Source organism: Notothenia rossii (genome assembly GCF_949606895.1).
Source record: "Notothenia rossii genome assembly, chromosome: 1".
Taxonomy (NCBI): domain Eukaryota; kingdom Metazoa; phylum Chordata; class Actinopteri; order Perciformes; family Nototheniidae; genus Notothenia; species Notothenia rossii.
The window spans coordinates 55515076-55536396 of NC_136912.1; the positions used below are offsets into that span (position 1 = coordinate 55515076).

General features: G+C 41.4%; 3 protein-coding genes across 4 annotated transcripts in view; 1 reads left to right on the plus strand and 2 right to left on the minus strand.

Moving 5' to 3' along the window:
* Positions 1–242: 242 nt before the first annotated feature.
* bcl6aa (BCL6A transcription repressor a) lies at positions 243–7663 on the plus strand. 2 transcript variants are annotated; one of them, XM_079682984.1, is made up of 9 exons: positions 243–315; positions 2332–2503; positions 2613–2834; positions 2922–3869; positions 4157–4338; positions 5048–5215; positions 5307–5437; positions 6134–6271; positions 6376–7663. In XM_079682984.1, the coding sequence occupies exons 1-9, from the start codon at positions 285–287 to the stop codon at positions 6517–6519; spliced, it is 2136 nt and encodes a 711-aa protein (XP_079539110.1). In that variant the 5' UTR covers positions 243–284; the 3' UTR covers positions 6520–7663. The 2 variants fall into 2 exon arrangements, with proteins under 2 accessions (XP_079539110.1, XP_079539111.1); XM_079682985.1 differs by lacking the exon at positions 243–315 and adding an exon at positions 615–1612.
* A 327-nt stretch (positions 7664–7990) lies between these two features.
* Positions 7991–11938, minus strand: smx5. Its single transcript, XM_079643637.1, has 6 exons — positions 11828–11938; positions 10672–10777; positions 10409–10476; positions 9497–9527; positions 9315–9374; positions 7991–8476 (listed from the first exon to the last, which is right to left on the minus strand). The coding sequence occupies exons 2-6, from the start codon at positions 10672–10674 to the stop codon at positions 8351–8353; spliced, it is 288 nt and encodes a 95-aa protein (XP_079499763.1). The 5' UTR covers positions 10675–10777; positions 11828–11938; the 3' UTR covers positions 7991–8350.
* A 6316-nt stretch (positions 11939–18254) lies between these two features.
* The window catches only part of inpp5d (inositol polyphosphate-5-phosphatase D), a 16300-nt gene continuing 13233 nt past the window's right edge, over positions 18255–21321 (minus strand). Inside the window, 9 exon segments of the mRNA XM_079678367.1 lie at positions 18255–18866; positions 18965–19401; positions 19740–19943; positions 20028–20094; positions 20182–20328; positions 20407–20494; positions 20573–20652; positions 20741–20851; positions 20935–21100. Of these exon segments, the coding sequence (XP_079534493.1) occupies positions 18826–18866; positions 18965–19401; positions 19740–19943; positions 20028–20094; positions 20182–20328; positions 20407–20494; positions 20573–20652; positions 20741–20851; positions 20935–21100 (1341 nt within the window). The 3' untranslated portion in view covers positions 18255–18825.

Here is a 21321-nt window from a genome sequence, read left to right on the forward strand (position 1 = left end):
CAACCAAGAACAGGGGGAGTTTGAACACTATGAAACAATTCGTTGCCTTATTTTACAAAATAAGTCAGATGTTATGCTCATTGTAACATTGCATCTAACTCGTTTTTACTGTAAAAAGCATAATTTGCTAAAAGCGTTGAAATAACGGCTTTGGAAATACGTTGTTTTTACCACAAGAGAAAAGGGCGTCCCACCCCTGACACGAGAAAGTGGTACGGTCTCGGGCTCAAATTCCGAGAATTGAGCTCGTCTGATTCTTAGAACTGGGGTTCTTAGAAGTGGTGATGCAAGAAGTTTCTAGGAAAGCGCTACCAGGTGATTTTTTAAATTCCTTTTTCCCTCTAATTTGGCGCAAAGTGGTTATCAACTGTGTAATGCTGGTGCTTTAGACAGAGCTATTTGTCAATTTGTGCTGTTTATGTGTTTGTGAAGCCTGCGCTGTGTGACTGTGTCCGCTGGCAGTTTGAACACAGCGGAGGAAACTCTGAGAGGCTCGTGCAGTGACAGCACGGCTCTGACAGATCAGGCTGACCGGGGTTGAACCGGCAGGGGTAGACAGCAGTGTGTCCCTCCGCGGGAGCTCCCCATGCCGCTCCAACACAGTCATGTTGTTATGCTGTCATAACGCTTAGTTTAGATAACTATAAATGGGATATAGTCAGAGCGGTGGATAGGCTACCCATTACCCGGGGTATAGTAGGCTTAGGCTACATGGTTGTCGGGTGGACAGTTAGCGGTGTCAGCCTCAGCTGTTAATGCGCGTGCTTTAACGATACTTTACTCTCAAGTGTCAACACGGCGCTGTCAGACTCTCTCTGCCGGCAGCATGGCAGCCTCAGGTTCAACACAGTTTCACTTTAGTGAAGCGCAAAGGCTGCGCCGAACAAGTGCTTCTGTTACCGTCACTTCTTAGCGGAAACATAAGTGTTGATGGGTGTGTGTTTTTCCACGGTAGTAGAGGATACGATACACGTAGTCGCGCTAACTTGTGTTTCCACTGAGACCCTGCGCTGCTTGGCACGCAGTCCTCAGAATACAGTGACATGTTTCAGAGTGGGCTTCAACTTTCCTGCAGTGTTGCCTCATGTCTGTCATGGACTCAGAGTTTCGGTTTATAGTTTTAAGTCTAAGTCTAAGGAGCAGTTAAAATTAGTCAAACTTTGGCTCTTAAAATAAAATGAAATTCAAGTGGGGTCTTACTACTTTGCTGAAAAACGATGTTATATTAATTAACAAACTGATGGTGCAGATTGACGGCAGTTAAAGCTGCATTCACTCCTAATAACTTGCTTGGAAATGTAGTTAATTGTTACTACAACATTCCTGCTTGTTTACCACTGGCTGGAGGTCATAGTTCTCTATCTTTTGATCAAATCATATTTAGGCTGTGCTGTTCTGCTCCTATTTTCGGAGGTGTCCAGTTACAGAAGTCACATTGAGTTCAAAATACTGTCATGAAACCGCGTGCTTTCTATATAGCCAATTCTGCCCTATTGAGTTAATAAATAGTTTTTACAGCTTCAAAGGAATTGACCTAGAAATGCATAACAGCATATTGTTAATGGGAGAGAGCACTGAGGTCTGGCGGGAGCGCTTTTAAACTGCAGTCATGGTGAGGACATTGCGTTTGAAATGAAACATTTGCGTGTTGTTTTTGTGTGTAAAAAAGTTTTCAATTACCGTATATCTAAAGTGGTTCCTTGAACTATTTTATAAAATATCATCAGCTTGTTAATGTGGACTGAGTGAGACGAGACCCCACACCGCCGCGCGGAAAACTTTTCCCCGTCAGAAAGCACTCACACAACTATGGACCGATCACGTTTGTGCTTATTGGATTTTTGATTAATAAAACTGCCAACGGTTTTTTTTTTTTAAATCATTACATTAAATTCTGTTTATTTTCTGAAATATGAGCTATGGCCTATTTAAGTTAAATCAACGCGGTCATTACTTTTGTATTTACCAACATTTGTAATAGTAAAACAAGTTATTACTGTTTTATATCATAAATCTTCTCTTTACTCTGTTAGAATATGATGCATGCTTTTCATCTTTATTGGTTATATTAACTTGTCAACCAGTGACAAGAAGAGACACAGGGACGAGGAGAGACCTCGAGACCTGGTTTATTTAATAAATGGCGCCGCCTTCTGGAGGAAGGGATGTAACTGTTTCAGTCTGACAGGCCTCATGATGAACATCATAAATAACTTGAGCCCATTGCATTCACTTAAAGTAACCTATTTTTCCTTATTGATACAGCTGGGTGAGTTGTGAATTTGAGGCACTAATTTAATCTGAAAATATCTGTATGTTTGTTTTTTGCAGAATTTGACAAAATGGCTTGTGCAGCAGACAGCTGCATACAATTCACACGCCATGCAAGCGACGTCCTGCTGAACCTGAACCGGCTGCGCAGCAGAGATATCCTCACAGACGTCACCATCCTGGTGAACAGGCAGCAGTTTCGTGCGCACAAGACGGTTCTCATGGCTTGCAGGTGTGTTATTTTGGCCAAGTGAGGCAAATTTTTCCTCTGCAGTTTAAAGATGAAATGACTGATCCTGTGACTGATATTGTGTGTATTTCTCTTTTTTTCATGGCTACAGTGGGTTGTTTTACACCATCTTTACTGACTCCCACAAGTGCAACCTTAACGCCATCAGTCTGGATCCCAAGGTGGACCCAGAGGGCTTCGCCATCCTGCTGGAGTTCATGTACACCTCCCGTCTCACACTAAAGGAGAGTCTGATCATGGCCATCATGAACACAGCCATCTACCTGCAGATGGACCATGTGGTGGACACCTGCCACAGATTCATCAAATCCAGGTTGGCAGAACAAGGTTGCTTTACGTAGGTACTATTCCTCGTTATCAGCATGTGTTGTGTTTATTCCCCTTCTCATTCTTTTCTCAGTGATCCCTCCGCCAAGCTGCCGAGAGATGAGTTTCTGATCAGTCCCTTGGTGCTACCTCAGGATGTCCATGCTTACCGGCCCCATGATGTTGTTGACAGTTTGCACAGCCGGGTAAATCCGTTCAGGGATGGGAGGCCTTACGGTTCAAACATGTTCAGTGGGGTCAGCACCCCCAGCAACTACCATCTCTACGGGCAGTTTCCCATGCCAGGATTCCCTTTCCCTCTCTGCAAGCTGACTGATGCCAAAAACTCTTTTGCTGACCTCTCTAAGAGTGGTATCCACCATAAGCATTGTTCTCCGCATGACAGCGCCAACATCATCAGGGCAGAATACAGTCGAGCACTTGGCACCAGCTCCTCCAGCATTATTCACTCCACCACCTACGCTTCCAGGGAGGTAGGCAGAGACGACGAGATGCGGAAGGAGAGCCACGAGGGGGTCAGCCAGTCTATCACCCACGGCGCAAGGAAGCGTGCGTTTCCTGTGTTGACCCTCGAGCACCACAGAGAGTCAGGGAAAGATCACGCTCCTCAGGAGGAAGACCTGATCCATCAGCACTACCCGCTGGGAATCTCCTCCACAGGGCGCAAGAGCCTCATGAGCAGCCCGCAGAGCCCCCTCAAATCAGACTGCCAGCCCAACTCCCCAACAGAGTCCAGCAGCAGCAAGAACGCCACGCTCTCCCAGGCTGCCGCGGTGCAGGCTCCACAAGGCGCGCAGGAGACCAAATCCCGCAACTGGAAGAAGTACAAGTTCATCGTGCAGAATCAGAGCGCCAAGGAAGACGAGGTGGGGCTCCGGTCCCCTCAGCGTCTGGGTCTGGTACCCTACCTCCACCCCAGCGACTCAGAGAACCTGGACCCTCAAGCCACGAGCAGGAGCAGCGACCACAGCGAGGAGCTTCCTGTGCCGCAGGCCAGCCGCCTCAACAACATCATCAGCAGGTGAGCGCTCAGACACACAGCTGCATGTGTGCTGCAGTACAACAAGAACATGTTTATCAAGTTCTATGGCATGCTGTGAGGATTTATAGGTAAAGTTTGTGTATATATTTTATACTTGTTTTATGATCCATTCATTTTTATTTGCAGTGTTTGAGCATTTTTGGGCATTCACTAAGATCTTTTAGAAACTTTATCTTGCAAGTACCTTTGATTTGAATATATTGTAATATATGATTTTTACGGTCTTTTTTTTATGCCTTACATGAAGTACTTGTTTTGTGTGTTAGTGCACTGGAGGGGTCGCTGAGGAACGGGGACAGCCGCACCCCGCATTACTTGAGCCGCCTGAACTGCTCGACCTGCGGCACCCCCTCCCCGCAGCACTCGGAGCTCTGTCCCAACACCCCCAGGTCCCGGCTAGCTGAGGACATGGCAGAGCTGCACTCAGAGTACTCCGACTCCAGCTGTGGTGAGATACACACATCCAATTTAATACAGTGACAAACGTTGTAAATCAATAACTTTTTAAGGACTAGAGGCAGGGTTGGGAAGGTTACTTTAAAAATGTTTACAATTAATAGTTACCTGTAAAACATTTAAAACATTTTCTTAGTATCAGAATATAAAAGTAATGTAAACTAATTACTTTCCATTACTGTTGGATTACCTCAACATCAAATGCAATGCAAATAAATAAAAAAAGAGAGGAAATATGAGTAATATGTTTTTACTTCAGTGTATTAGAGACAACAGAACAATAGGCTACAACCTAACCAAGATATTTAGTACAAATGTGTCCTCTTAAACTTAGGCTAGACCTACAGAATGGTAGAGCTTTCAAAAAGTGTTTTAGTTTAATTTATGAATTAAAAACAAGCAGCATTTTTGTTTTTAATAAATTAGGTGTCCACCTCCTGCTTTAAAAAAAGAGAGCGAAAGTAGCCTAAATGAAAACCAAAAAGAACATTACGGCAGGATGTCTACCTATAATTCATTGATGCATTCTAATCCCCATCCAAAAAAAATGTTAACAGTAATGTGATCATGTCTTTTCTTAATGTAACCGTAAGGGCATCGGTTACTTTTTTTGTATCCTGATTACGTAATGCTGTTACATGTAGTCCGTTATTTCCCAAACCTGACTTGAGGTAACCTTTGCTACGGTTTCCCCCGGACAGAAAACGGCACATTCTTCTGTAACGAGTGCGACTCCAAGTTCGCTGAAGACGGGGCGCTGAAGCAACACATGCTCCAGGTGCACAGCGACAAGCCCTACAAGTGTGACCGCTGCCAGGCCGCCTTCCGCTACAAGGGCAACCTCGCCAGCCACAAGACCGTCCACACCGGTACATCACAGATCTTCTATTGTCTGGTAAAGTCCACGCTCCCCTGCTGCTGAATGCTAACCATTTCCACCCTCTGATTTATTTTCCTCAGGAGAGAAGCCGTATCGCTGTAATATCTGCGGTGCTCAGTTTAACAGACCAGCAAACCTCAAGACTCACACTCGCATCCACTCAGGAGAGAAGCCATACAAATGTGAGACGTGTGGAGCTCGTTTTGTACAGGTAAAAACTACAGAGACGGCTCTATATAAAACATTTTCTCTCTAATGTGTTTGGGCTAATAGCACTCTGGGAGGGTTTAGTCATTTTCAGCTTTACAAAAATACCCATAATTACAGTGAAGAGCTACCTTAAGTGTGTTTTAAAAAAAAAAGTTTTACAATTGATTCAAATACGTTGACTGTCTGAAAAGTTTCATCAAAGTCTGACTCATTCCCCGATAATAGTTTGCATTGTTGTGATCAGTCAGATTGATTTATGAGGTTCAGCAGAGAGCTTTAGTACTTATAAGAGCAAACTAAAGACCCACCTTTTTTAATTGAGCTTTTTACTGAGTTGTATGTTTCTCTTTTATTCTTCTTGTATATATTTTTATTGTATGTATTTATTTATGTATATGAAGTGTATATGCATGCATATATATATAGAAATAGATAGATAGATATTTTAATCGTAAAGCTATGTGTTACACTGATTATTAACTGGGGAGGTAATATTGTTTCTATTTGTAAATTGATTTGGATTTATTGTGCTTGAACGCTGTTTTAGCATTTCAAATGTGGACATTATTTGCTCTGAACTTTGAGGAACTGGGATGGACAATATTATCTTCTATGTTCTGACTTTTTATGAACCATACAAATAATCTAGCAAATTACTTGTTTGTTGCAATCCTCATGTGTTTTGTTTGTGTTTCAGGTTGCTCATCTCCGTGCCCATGTGTTGATCCACACGGGGGAGAAGCCATATCCCTGTGAGATCTGTGGAACACGCTTCCGTCACCTGCAGACGCTGAAGAGCCACCTGCGCATTCACACAGGAGAAAAGCCCTATCATGTAGGTCCACGCACTCTTTTCACTACTTTAAAGTTACTAAATCAAACAATCATATTGCCTCCGTAAAAACATCCTAAGTAACGTTACGCCGCTTCTCTTTTCAGTGTGAGAAATGCAACTTGCACTTCCGCCACAAGAGTCAGCTACGGTTGCATCTCCGACAGAAGCATGGCGCCATCACTAACACGAAGATCCAGTACCGCATGACCACGCCCGACATGCCCACTGACCTGACCAAAGCATGCTGAGCGGGAAGAAGAGGCCCGTCTCAGAGGAGGCAATCTTGACCTTGGCATTGAGACCCCAACTCGTACAATCATCCACAATTGTAGTGCCACACTGTGTTCATTAGAAAAATACATTGGCTTTGTACGCCATTCTAAACGGGTTTCCACTACATGTGAACGTAGAGCCACTTATGGCATCTTAGTCACTTTATTGTTTCTATATAGAATATATATATATATATATATATATAAATACATATATATGTATGTTGGGAGTGTTTCTAAGCTTTGAAGGTACGTATATAAAGCTTTATTTTGTTGGATGGAATGTAAACAATTTGCTTTTTAAAATACAGTATTTTATATCAGAGAACTTACATTTCTGAAAGTATTGAACATTTTTGATTGACGGGTGGTACATATATTTTAAGAATCCGAGATTTGCGGCTGTATAGGGTTGTCTATACATTTTTATGTAGATGTACGTACATGTTGCACCATTTCAAGTTGCCATTTTCCTGTAAAGAGGGGGGAGACATTGTAATTAGATTTAATCTAAAACATATCAGCTGAAGCTGCTGTCTGATGAAGTTCTGCATGAGGTTCTCCAACCAGTTGTCGGAGCACATGAAGTGGGCAACTGCATAAATATTGTGACATATTGTGTAATTATATCTGTGGGATTGCTCTCTGCTGGCAGAGCCAATCTAGGTGTTGAAATGCATTTCAAGGTTCTGCTTTGTTATGATCAAGAAAATATTTTGCTTTAAATGTATTTGTATAGATGTGACTTTAGTTTTTGTTCATTCGTTTTCCATAAGTGAAGGTTTACAGTTTTTGGTCATTGTTCTAGATCCTGCAGTAAGGTTGTTACGTGTCAACATTTCTGTTTTGTACACTGTGTATTCAATGTGCCTTTCTCTCTCTGTCTGAATCCCTCTCTGTTCAGCACAGCTATATAAAGGTACAACTCAAGGACGCCACTCGTCCTCATACCCCGTGTGTGTTTGTGTATATTTTTAAATGCTTGTCACCAATCGTAAAACATAAATTCATCATTGTTAATCTTCAGGATTTGTTTTAAGATTGGGCTTTTTTAACTGCATTAAACTTATTGTACAATGTTATAGATGTATGAATGTAAAATAAAGGTATTGGATTTCTATGTACTCACCACAGACTGATTTAGTCATATTACAAGGAGAACGGACTGAGTATACAGGGACTATCTGTTCAAGAACATTGTTAGGTAGCTACAATAACTGAGACAAAACTTCAGGACAAATATAAAACATCTTAAATAAACATTTATATACACTGATTTGGATAACTAGCAATGAGGTCATGGGATTTTTATTTCCCATAAATGCAGTCATTTACTAAATAACTTTCTCGCATGATCGCAGCTCAAGGAAAATTCTGGCTGTAATCCTTAAGAGCCCAAAACATGTGTATCACTTGTTACATAGAATTAACGACAATAATTTCAATATGTAAATAAAATAGCTTTTTTATTTTGAAGTGGCATAAAAAAACAAAGTCATCATTTAAGATAAGAAACAGAGCTTGTATGCAACAGAAACACTTCAACAGATCTTTACCTCCACTGGGCTCAACATTTTATTTAATTTTCTTTGTTTTAAACAAAACAAAGACCAATCCAAAAATGACTGTTTACAAATTATTAATTATCCGTGTCAGAAATACTATTAAGTTCCATTTGAAAATACAGGAAAATTACCAATAATGCTCCGTTTACCAGAGCTGCACAAACGGGATCATCTTTAAAATGACCTGAACTCAAAACTACTCATTATTCAGCCCACCCCCCACCCCACACTCCCACCCCCACTCATTGCTTCTGCTGCATGGCTTCTTTCCGCGCCGCGTCCTGTAGGAGCTGCGTGTCCACCTCATCAGCGGGCAGCTGCACGTACCGGACCACAGACCCACGGATGAAACAGTTTTTCACTGACAGCTGAGCAGAGCACAAACCGAACACAGCAGAGTTTGAACATGGTTGTCTTTCAAAGTGACACAGACGCTGCCTGATTATATTTGATCAGATTGTATTTGTTAGTAATTTTCCATCCCTCATTTTATTAATAAAACACACAAAGTTTTATTGGTGTTTTGTTAAAATTGGCTTTACATTCACATTTATTGAGGTATAATAAACAACAACAATATTAATTATAATAACAAAAATCATCCTTTTATTCTGACTTGAGGATGTTAATAAGCAATTATTATAGCGGTTGGGTAAGTTATGAATTATCGAAGTGACACTTTTTTTACGTTTATTATGAATGTATTAAAGGTGGGGTAGGTCATTTTGGAGAAACCAACTGGAGTGCGCTGGAATTTGAAAATACACAGCTGGAAAAAATCTGCCACTTCCTTACAGAGCCCCTCCTCCAACACACACGAACGTGCACATGACCAATGAGGGCACGAGATAAGTCTGTGCAGAGATGGAAGGCTGACAGGCAGGTAGGCCATCCAGTGACTTTAGCCAGGCCGGCTCAGATGATTGGTCGTGCTTTTTACATCGCCGCGGCTTCCACAGATGAATTTTTTGTCAAAGCATTTAATATATTCATTGCCATCGGGATGTTAAGAGCATTCCATGGAATATAACAAAAAGTGTCTCTGAAATAAATTACATACCCCACCTCTAATATATATAATTTAAATGTTTTCGAGCTGGTAAATAGGGCCAGAACATCCAGTGTCTCAAAATGAACAGTAGAGTTTTAGGACTGACGTGTCTTTAAAGCTGAAATGACACTGAATGATGAGACGGATACACTCACCATGTGTGGATATTTCTCTGGATCAGTGACGCTGATGTCTGTGAGCTTAATGTTCAAGTACTAAAACAAATAAACAGAGAAATGTGACATCAGAAGATTACAAGTCTATGCAGTCAGATAAACATTGGAGCAGCTGGAATGGCTTTGTTTTCATATTAGAAAATAAATGATCATTTCCAAACCTGGTCAACGGAATGAAGTGTTCCGCAGATACTGAAAAGAGAGATGTTAGGAAAATAATTGTTACGCAGTTATCGCGAAAGTGCAAGCGAAGCTGAATAAATATAGATATGGTGGAATGTATAGCTAGTTATACCCTCAGGTGGAAAGTAACAAAGTACATATACTTAAGTACTGTACCTAAGTATCATTTTGGGGTACTTGTACTTTACTTGAGTATTTCTATTATATGCTACTGTACTTATACTTCACAACAGTTCAGAGGTAAATGGTGTTCTTTTACTCCACTACATGTGTAATACCTTTAGTTACTTCACAGATGTGGATGAATGATGTGAAATATAATCAAGTGTTAAATCAGAGTTTAGTTCCACCTGGAGTAAATTCACAAGCTACCCTGCAGTGTACAAAGTCATTCAAACTAGCTGCACCTTTACCAGCTTTGAGAACACTTTAATGATCAATCATTATAAAACATATCATATATATTATTCTGAAATGGACCAATCTGCACAATGATTAATTTTGGTACTTACATATTTTGATGCTAATACTTTTCTACTTTTACTTGAGTGACATTTTGAATGCAGTACTTTTACTGGTAAAAGAGTATTCCTACACTCTTGTTACTCAAGTACAAGATCTGAGTACTTCTAGTCAAGTACAATACCTCGTGTAATTATGCTTACATCCATAATAACCCCACTGCATTTGAGTGTTAGCTGTATCTACTGATGTTTACAATAACCTCACTTCAATGACAAGTAAGAATAATGGTCACACTCGGTCCCCTGATATTAGGTCAATCTAGAACTGAATTGGTTTCCACATTGTACAGCACAGTCAGCTTCATACAGTGAAGGCAAATTCAAACAGTGTTACTCTGTTTTTCGGCCTAACCAAACAGAACTAACCTCAGGTCGTTTTTGAGCTCCACAACCACATCCTTCCCCACCAGCGACTTGAAGAACGAGTAGAAAAGCTGCAAACACAAAGACATGCAGCTAATGTTAGCATCGAGCTAACTGTCGAGTACGACGAAGGCTGCCCATATTTAGCGAAAAACACTAAAGAAGCGTACTGCGAGTGAGACTACTGTGAGTACTGCACTGAGCATTTACACAAAACATTTTGAAAAACTGGAAACACATTCATACGGTTACATTGGTATACTTGCCATTATTGCTATTGGTGTGTTCTGAATGTGCGTCTGGCGTTGATGACGTTTCCCCCTGCTACGACGGAGGAGGGTGAGCGCCGCGCGAGGGCGCCAGATGTGCGCTCTGAGAGAGAGAGAGAGAGAGAGAGAGAGAGAGAGAGAGAGAGAGAGAGAGAGAGAGAGAGAGAGAGAGAGAGAGAGAGAGAGAGAGAGAGAGAGAGAGAGAGAGAGAGAGAGAGAGAGAGAGAGAGAGAGAGAGAGAGAGAGATGGATATGGATATGTTCAGTATGGAGCTAATTTCCTGCCATAACTCCACAAACAAACTACACAGGTTTTACAAATGCCTCATGATTCACTAACAAACACAATGTGGTTTGCAAATACAAAACACCATCTACAAACGAATGCATTTAGTTTTGCAAAGAAAAAAGGTATCTATCAAACAAACACATAACATTTTTCTAATAAATCATGTTTCACAGACATAGGTTTTACAAGTAGGCCAACACAAGTTTTTTTTACAAGTAGCCTATACAAGTTTTTTGTACAACTACAACAACATTTTTTACAAGTACAAAACTTTTTCTTCTCACTGCTGAATATTACGTGAGTGAGTCACGTGTCACGTGACTTTTGGCAGTAATATTCCGCCGTGGTTGTGCAGCCAGAGCATGGAACAGCCCTTGCCAGTCTGATGGCAGGTGTTTCTAGCGATCCAGCGATCTGGGTCAGTGTTATAGTGATAATATTATAAACAAGGTGAATTTAGCCACGAGAACAGCCAAGACACATATTGAGCCCAGAAAATGAATGTTATTAAGGGCTGTAAATATAATAAGCCTATGGGTAAAATGGACAACATTGTAACTAAGAGATTTAAAATATACAGAGATTCTGCACTGCGGTCACTCAGCCGTATCTCGAGTTTGTCTTTTCAAATCAGCTGCTCTTCATTTTCTTTCCTGCTATATTCAATGAGTGATGCAAATATTTTTTCACCCCGGTTACACTTTTCATTTGCCCAGTACGATGGGCGCTGTAAGTGATGAAAGTTGGGGATGTTGGCTTATCTCACCACCTCAAGCTCAACCTCGACAAGACTGAACTGCTTTTCCTTCCGGGAAAAGATTCTCCCACTCTTGACCTAAAGGCCCAGATACACCGGCCAGTCACCTGAGAAGTCACCGACGCCGACACCGACTGTTGCGTCGCCGGACTCTCCTGCGTATTTGCCGACTTCCCGCACTGGAACACACCGCAAATCCGAGCCGAGCACCTATGAACTGCGCATGCGTGAGTGGCAATAACTCTCCTTGCCAGCAGGCGGTGGTAGTGTGTATTCATCATTCAAAAGAGGCAACAACCGGAACAACCGGAAGACAAAGAAGAAGAACAGACTCCTTGATATAAACAAACAACAAATAGCGTTTTTCTTTCCATTTTCACTCTCGTCCATTGAAAACATGAACGAACAGGAGCTCTATAAACCGATGAGGTGAAATAGCCGTCCGTGTGTGTTCCATCTTCCATTTGAAATCATTTGTTTACCTCCCTCACTTCCGTTAACGCTTCTCATGCACTGATTCGCTAGCTGAACAGCCAATCAGTGTTATCCCTTTGTCCGACTTCCGGTGGTGTTCCCGACGCCGATTCAACATGTTGAATCGGCAAGAAAAGGCATCAGGTCGGCAGAAAAGACCCGACGGTGCGGCGCACACCACTCCGAATAGGGCGTGCCCACGCTCATGTTTGGCCCGACTCCCATTTACTGCCGATTTCGGGCCGGTGTATCTGGGCCTTAACAATCAACATCGGCACCTCTGTAATTACCCCGACTCAGACTGCAAAGAATCTGGGTGTGACCCTAGATAACAACCTGCCCTTCACTGCAAACATAGCTACAACCCGCTGCTGCAGATACACTCTTTACCACATCAGAAGGATACGTCCCCTCCTGACCCAGAAAGCAACGCAGGTTCTGGTCCAGGCTCTCGTCATCTTACGCCTAGACTACTGCAACTCCCTCTTGGCTGGTCTACCTGCACGTGCCATCCGACCTCTGCAGCTCATCCAGAATGCAGCAGCTCGTCTGGTCTTCAACCTTCCTAAATGTTCCCACACCACACTCCTCCGCTCGCTTCACTGGCTTCCAGTGACTGCTAGAATCCACTTCAAGATACTGGTACTTGCGTACCATGCTGCGAATGGATCTGGCCCTTCCTACATCTAGGACATGGTTAAACTGTACACCCCAGCATGTGCACTCCGCTCTGCATCAGCCAAACAGCTCGCTGCACCCGCAGTGCGAGGGGGACCCAAGTTCCCATCATTAAAACACGTGGGTTTGCTATCCTGGCTCCAAAACGGTGGAATGAGCTCCCCATTGACATCAGGACGGCAGATAGCTTACACATCTTCCGGCGCAGACTGAAAACTCATCTCTTTCGACTCCACTTCAAGCGATAGAATTACTAACAAAGCACTAATTATATACTAATAAAGGACTGGCTTATCTAAAGCTAGTTGAGTAGCACTTGAACTATTTTGGCTCTATGAAACCTGATGTACTTATATGATTCTGTTTTCTTGTAGATTGTATTTTCTTGGTCGAATGCACTTATTGTAAGTCGCTTTGGATAAAAGCGTCAGTTAAATGTAATGCAATGTAATCTGGCGCCCGCAGCTCACAGCCAAAGTGCGAGTGAGCGTGGGAGCGAGGTACCAGCGCTGTTATTAGCATCTGGTGCTAGCTGCGCTAACGGATATAAGAAGAAGATGTTTCTACAACAAAGGTGGAGGGGAGCTCTCTCCTGACAGACTGAGAGGCTGATAACTACAGCTCAGTGAGGTAAAGGACTCTCTCAGGGTTTAGATAGTTCACTTTAGTCTAAGTTATCTCAGTGGATCTCAAACGTTTTGATCACAATTTATGTAAACACATATTTCCAAGGCACTCCTTTATAATTATTGGGATAAACAGGTTTAAAAATAATTTCAGTGTATATAGGACAGTAAACCAAAAAGATTGTTTAAAACTGGAGGGATAAAAAAAAAGCTAAATTACTAAATAAATGTGAACTAGGTAAAATAAGATATAAATGAACAACACAAATAAAATAAGTTACATTTATTTGTTATTGGCTATGGTAGGTTATTGGTTATGTTCACATACTTATTTGATTATCAAAATGTAAACCGATCTTTTTGATATGGGTGTTTAAAATTCCAGATCTAGTCTCTCGTCATTGTGTGCTCAAAGTGCACCAGATTGAATCATTTTACTTTAAAATGTTCAAACATTTTTTCCCGGGTGGGCATACCCCTGATGTCCACCCCCCAATTCAAACATGTTCATACAATACTGAATACATTTGAAGCCTTTTTGATCTATGTCAATACGTTTCTGTTTTTGTAGTGAATTTGTCTTTTTGTAGAGATTTTTCATTTATTCTTTATATATTCAATCAATCAATCAATCAATAAATGTTTATTTATATAGCCCAATATCACAAATGTTACATTTGTCTCAGTGGACTTCACAGTTTGTACAGAATATCAGTATGACATAGTTAGTCCCTCACATCGTACAAGGAAAAACTTCCGGAGAAAACCCACAGTTTAAAGGGAAAAATGGGAGAAACCTCAGGGAGAGCAACAGAGGAGGGATCCCTCTCCCAGGACGGACATACGTGCAATAGTTGCCGTTTGTAAATTAAAAAGATAATACATTTGCAACATAGGTAGTCCAAATGTTCGGAAATGCATGTGTGGCTATAATAGGAAGATGAATCCACGAGGATATCCATCCTGGACTTATGATCGAGGACCACAGCCACGACTCAAGATCCAGGACTCACGATCCATGACACTGGACCGCAGGATCATCCATGACACCGGATCCCGGCGTATATAGACACCAAAAAGAAAGACATTTGGGGAAGCTGGGTTAATCGGAACATGAGAGTACACAGGTATAGATAGAGAGAAGAAAGAAGAAGATGTCCCCGGACAAACTAAGCCTATATCAGCAAAACTAGGGGCTGAATCTAATCATCTATAAGCTTGAATCTATGAATCTATAAGCTTTATCAAAAAGGAAGTTCTTAAGTGCACTCTTAAAAACGGATAGGGTGTCTGCCGCCCGAACACAAACTGGAAGGGGGGGGGCAAGTTAAGCACTTGCAAACATTTTGGACTTTGGTACCACAGAAAGGTTTATTACAGCTTGTTAAGTTAAAGCTAGGACCATAAATCTTTATAGCATTACAGTGAAATTGAAACCCATAATTCAATGAAATGTCTTGTCTGTTGTTCTTTATTCTAAAATACTTCTCAGGTAAGACCTGCTGGGCTTTTCAGTTTCTTAATTTGCAGACTGGGATATTGGAAAACAGGAGGGCACTAGTTCCCGAAGCACAGGATGAAGCCTGAAAGGAAACTGATGAAAGGCTACTAAACTTGTGACTTTTTTATTCTTTTAGGCCAATAAGGAAGTGCCACAAACTGCAGGTCATCTATTGGCTGATAGGCGATGATTGCAGAAAGGATGAATTTCCATAGACCCCCATGTTATTAAAATGCCCAAATTTACAGCAGATCATAAACATGTTTCTACCCCTGGATGCAATACAAATTATTCGGGATATAGTTAGATTCCACCTTAAAGGTGGGGTAGCTAATTTTGGAGAAACCAGCTCGAGTGCGCTAGAATTTGAAAATACACTGCAGGAAAAAATCTGCCACTTCCTTACAGAGCCCCTCTTCCAACACCCACAAACGAGCACATGACCAATGAGGGCACGAGATAAATGTGTGCACAGATGGAAGGCTGACAGGCAGGTAGACCATCCAGTTATTTTAGCCGGGCCGGCTAAAATGATTGGTTGTGCTTTTTACAGTACTACGGCTTCCACAGATGACATTTTTTTATGGATGTTTTATCAAAGCACTTAAGATATTCATTGCTATCGGGATGTTAAGAGCATTCCATGGAATATAACAAAAAGTGTATCTCTAACCGGTTTCTCAAACTTACCTACCCCACCTTTAATGATTATTAATTGTTGAGTGAATTGTTTTATAACGCGACCCTTTTATTTATATTAGGTCTTAAAGTTTTTGCATACATTAGGGCGTCGTCACTTTGATGGACAGGTACGTGCCTCACTGTCAGCTAACAGCAACTTGTCCACTCTGCTAGGCTACAACGTTAGCTAGTTGTAGTTACTGTACTTGACCCTTTAGCCGTGTTCGTGGTGATTGTGCCTTTTAGGGAATGTTGTTACCAATACCAGACAATTAAAATGTTGTGCTGTGCGGTTGAATGTACTAACAGAACTTCCAAGAAGTCTAAAATGTTAATATTATACATGTTAACCCCGTTAGCAGGTGTTTGTGTGCTTGTTAGCTTAGCTTGTTATATAGCTTATTAGCCAGCTAAGGACGTAACCCTTTATACATGTATATATATATATATATATATATATATATATATATATATATATATATATATATATATATATATATAAATCTATTATGATCAGTTTAGTTTATGATTCAGCCTTGGATAAGACTTTTATAGTCTATGAATATGCGTACTGTATGACGCCCATAATGCTAAACGGGAGCACATTTTAAAAGGGGACCCAATTATCCCAGTGGTGCCGCAGGAGCTAAGCTCCGGGATATATAATAATAATGGATCTTTGAGATCAAGGAATGCAGCGAAACACGGACTTGGTTCGCCTGCAGCCGCTGTACCTGACCAATCTGCCGCCCTAGGCAAGATTTTAGCTGGCGCCCCCCCCAAAATGCAGACACTCACTATGATTCGCGTATGCATGCACGGTTGTGGCATCACCAAAACAGAAAGATATTGTCATAAGATGTGTGCAAATGTATTTAGTATCCTATCCATTTGAGCATGATTTAAGTGGGGGGTGGACCTCACCTTCTCTAGGGGGGTCCGGGGGCATGCTCCCCCGGGAAGATTTTTTTTTAAATATTGAAGTTAAAAGCATCAATCTGCTGCACTTTGAGAGCAACATTAAGAGATCTATGGATACATCTCTCAACACCCATATGAAACAGAACTGTAAGCAGATTTTCTTTTTCTTTATGGATATTTTACAAATCACTCCCCTTTTAAACTGTATTCTTGTTTATTAATAACAACTTTTTTTTACTGTTATATAGTATTTTATACTATAAGAGAATAGATGAAAATCTATTATCTTATTTTTGTATAACTATAATCATAGTGATATGATTATGATCATATAAAGGTGTGCCTTTACCTCACTGAGCTGAGGTTGTCAGAGCCGCTCAGTCTTTCAGGAGAGAGCTCTCTAAAGCTCTCCCCCCCGCGGCCGCTTACACAGTAAATTCCAATGTTAATAAAAGCTGTATACGTTTTTTGGGAGTTTGATTTATTTTAAATTGACACAAATACAACATTTAAAACCTATAATTGCACACTAAAACCATTATTTCAAAAAAGAACTATTTCACATAAACCTCTGGTTTTTACTGGGGCTGGGGCAGTTCAACTTGATTTGGGGGGGGGTGTGCGCCATAGTTTATGGGCGCTGCACGCAATATAGGCGTAGTTCTGTTAGTATAAGATAATAAGATGTACTTTGTTGATTCCAAATCGGGAAATTGCGTTGTTATGAAATAAAATAAATAAAATAAAAATTCATTTCTAACTTTTTTTTTTGGCGCCCCCCATTGATTGATGCACTCTTAGCATTCGCCTATACTGCCTATGCCAAGGGCCGGCCCTGCGCTGTAGTATTAGCTAAATAAATTATGTTGAACAAGGTTTATTAAGCTGAACATCGCCACAATAGGCTATGCTGCTATCGACACTTATTTTATTTTTTGAACGTGTGAATGACAAGCATTAAGAATAACAAAAAATAGCTAATTCTCTTGCAGATTGTCTCGTTTGATTGTGAATGTAACGTGTATATAGTGGAACTACACTGTTTTATCAAAACCAAAGTGCCACTTAGTAACTTGGTATGCATGTATTTCATGTTAGCTTAGCTTCTTAGCTTGAGCCAGCTCTGGAACTTCCACCTCGGTGGCAGCAGGTCCCGCCTCGGCTCCGCCTCTTTGCCCTTATTTGGATCAGGCTGGAGCAGACGGGAGTTAGACTCTGACGTCACTGCCGAGACGTTAGTGGCCGACTCCGCCTACTAAGGGCTTCTCTGCAACTCTGCAGAATCCTATGGGTGACGTCAAGGACACTACGTCCATTTATATATACAATCTACTCTATGGTCTCTAGACTCTAGAGTCTAGACATTGATTTTATTCTGAAAATACAGAATACTAAATACCTCAAAAATATATTTCCCCTCATGCCTGGCCTTTATACTCTTCCATACATTGTAAATGTTAAAATATGTAATGTATCTTGGGACCAAACATTTATTTTCTTAGGCTTTAAGAGGTAGAATTATCCAGCAATTCACATGGCAAACAGCAAATCTTAAATTAATTTAAAGGAAGTCTTCTTGATTGTGCAGCTTGGATGACTTGATTTTCACTCTGCAGGAAATTCTTGTACACAACAGCAGATGGAAGCATTGAGTGTTGAAGCACTGGTCTCACTGAGGTTTTTATTAAAAGTGTCACAGGCAATGATTATGAGTTCAGGTTTAAAAAAAGATCTTAAATAACACAGTTTAGCTGAGATTTTGAAATTATTTGAGCATATATTTGACATCTCAAGGGCAAACATGTTAATGTGTATGCAGATAATACTGTGCCGTAACGTTCGTTAGCTACTATAGTGTGAAACTCCACATCCAAAGCAACACAATTGTTTATAAGCAGTATATTTCCAAACTTTATTTTTTATTTTTTATGAAAGCTTAGCAGAAATTAAGTCTGAAAAATCTGTTGCTCAGCACTTTTTATTAGACTACAAGATTGCATGCTAGGTTAGGCTAACTTGCTATAGCGTAATATTTAGCATACTGACATTAAAGTGGTATTGCTCTCTTTAGCAAGACAGTGAAAAGGCACACCATACAAAATGTAGAAATATTCCGTAGTTACTAAATAATAGTCGCTCATACAGTATGTGATACATATAGCAGGGGGAAGGCCTGGCTCCCATGATGCAGAGTTGGAAGCCGTGCAGTTGCTGTGGCCCGGCCTCACTTCAAAGAACGGCCCATCTTGGTGACTTCAGGGTGCACTATGTGAAGACAGTTTCTGCATCATTAAATGTATTGTATTTGCTGGGAAATGTATGATTTAAGAGTCTTGCAATAAGAGAAACACATGTGTACTTACAGTCTTTGTGAGGCTGCGGCTGGCCAGGTTTTGCAGGCAGTCTGTGTTTGCTGGGGAGTTCGGAGCTGTCCCTGTAGTCTCGGGGGTTCTGGGGCTCCGGCAGGCCCGGCCGGGACTTGGAAGGCAGAGGGGGCCGGCTCTGTGCCATCCCCCCTTCAGAGCGCGATGGCGCCACTGGTTTCTTGAATGTTGAGGGATGCGAGGAGACGGTGGTGGAAGGCTGGGGTTTTGTCTCGGAGCAGGTGAAGGAGCGGTTGCGTGGGGTGGGCAGCGGGGGACGATCAGGGTCTCCGTCTGCTGCATTGGAGGTTGTAAAGTTGGGATCTGGAGGTGTGAGGAGGTCCTTCTGCTGATGGTCTTGGTCCTTGCACCGTGATTTCCCCATCGAACCGTATAACGGATTGTCAAACATCCCTGACATCTTTTCCTCCTCCCCCCTACAGAACAAGGGGTCAGTTTCTGCTTCTACTGAGCCATATCTACGACAGTGCATGAGGGTCATTGTAGTTTAAAAAACTATTATTACGGAGATTCAGGAGATATTCTGAGAAGATAAGGCCTACATTCACAATACAAATGTGAATATTTGTAAACATATTCCATATATATTTACCTCTTCAATCAGAGAGAGTATTTTTCCCGTGCATTTTCAACTTTCTTTCTCAGAATATCAAACCTCTTCACTCGCTCTGTATTAACAGTGTGTATGTAAATCATATATTTTTTTAGTTTGACCACTGAGATGATATGAAATGCGTAAACAACAGGCACTCACATGGGATTGAGATGTTTTCCTGTGGGGCTTCGTGAGCCCACATCATAGCCCCCCTTCTTGGTGTCTTTGCTCCCTTGGCCAGCGATTGGAAGACTTTTCTGTGGCAGGCTGTAACTCCAACCTTTATCTACCACATTGCCACTTCTGAAGGAAATTCCCATGTAATTGGGGTTAGAAATATCATGTGATTGTGTGACAGAAAACCTGTCAACAGAAGACAGAAATCATCACAAACTGAAGTCACGTCTAAGTTATCTGACAGTAATCACAGGTGAAAAAATGTCTTACTTGTTGGTATCAACGCCTTTGCCTTTTGAGGAGCCAGTGTCATCAGAGCTTTCGATTTTGATGAAATCTGCAAGCGTATAAAAAGAGGAATTAATGCCTAAAGAACTGAAGTAAGAAGAGTTGAATATGTGAAGTCCTGATGAGATTTGCTGACCGTATAACTTCTCAGTGGGCTTGCACTCCGAGGTGGGTAACTGGATGCCGCCTGTCAGAATGCCTGTCTTCTCTCCGTGGTGAGTCAGTGTGACCTGAAACTCTCTGTAAGAGAACTGAGCTGCTCTCAGGGCAACACAGCCCTCACCTTTGGGAATAAGACACCAGCAAACTGTAAATCCTGCTCAGATTATTGCATATTACAAACTGCATGTGAGTCAGTTACCATAGGACTCGTCGCAGTCTGTGGACTTCACGCAGATGAGGATATGCTGGTCCAACAGGTATTCTGGGTCAGAGATGATAGGGGTGAGCTGAAAAGAGGAAGAAGACAACATAATTATGATTTATTACCACAACAAGCACACACTGAAAGCTCCTTTCTTATTTACCTCAACTTGGTTTCTAAAGGAAACTTTTATTGACCCATCCGATTTCTCCATGTTCTCTCCTTCTATAGTCTTGACTTTTTCTGTTAAACAATTAAAGAAATATTAGTTTTCATAATTGAAGCGTTTTACAGCAGAATAAAAGTGATAGGGTCAGTCAAACAGACATACTCTCCAAGCAGCTGGAATGGTATTCGATGAAGAACTTGGTCTTTGATTTGGTCATCAAGGTGGCTATACAGTTCCTGATCTGTATCCCACCTTGAGGTGCACTGTTCATGTCTGAAAATGTAAAAGTGACAACATCACCCTGTAACCCCGGAAAGGAAATCATTACTGCAGGGAGCCAGAGATGGTGGTCTTACCTTGCTTGGAGACAAACTGTGAGGCTACTCCCACCTCGAATGAGGCAAATAATGGTGAGTGGTCACTGGTCATGATGTCATTAGTGCAACCTGCAGGTTGGAAAGTTTGGCACAATGAGTCTGTCTCACTAAATATCATTAACAGGGTTCTTTTATTAAAGGTCTCCTATTATACTATTTGTAGGCATATATTATAGGTCTCAGGTATATACAAATATATAAAAAACATGTCTATGAATTGTTTTGCTCCAAAAACCAAACTGATCACCCATTCTAGCCTCATACCCCTCTATTTCAGTCCTGTTAGAGGAGTGCTGATTCTGGGTCCGTAGCTTTATAAAAAAAAGAAGAGGGTTGGGGGGGAGCTTGTGCCTGGGAATTCTACCC

Excerpts from the sequence above, each read along its gene's own strand:
- bcl6aa (XM_079682984.1), top strand. The coding sequence starts at position 285 with ATGCAAGAAGTTTCTAGGAAAGCGCTACCAG. Across the intron at positions 2,504-2,612 it reads ACGGTTCTCATGGCTTGCAG|TGGGTTGTTTTACACCATCT; the intron begins GTGTGTTATTTT and ends TCATGGCTACAG. Across the intron at positions 5,216-5,306 it reads CCACAAGACCGTCCACACCG|GAGAGAAGCCGTATCGCTGT; the intron begins GTACATCACAGA and ends TATTTTCCTCAG.
- smx5 (XM_079643637.1), bottom strand. Across the intron at positions 9,528-10,408 it reads GAGCTCAAAAACGACCTGAG|TATCTGCGGAACACTTCATT; the intron begins GTTAGTTCTGTT and ends CTCTCTTTTCAG. Across the intron at positions 8,477-9,314 it reads CAGAGAAATATCCACACATG|CTGTCAGTGAAAAACTGTTT; the intron begins GTGAGTGTATCC and ends TGCTCTGCTCAG.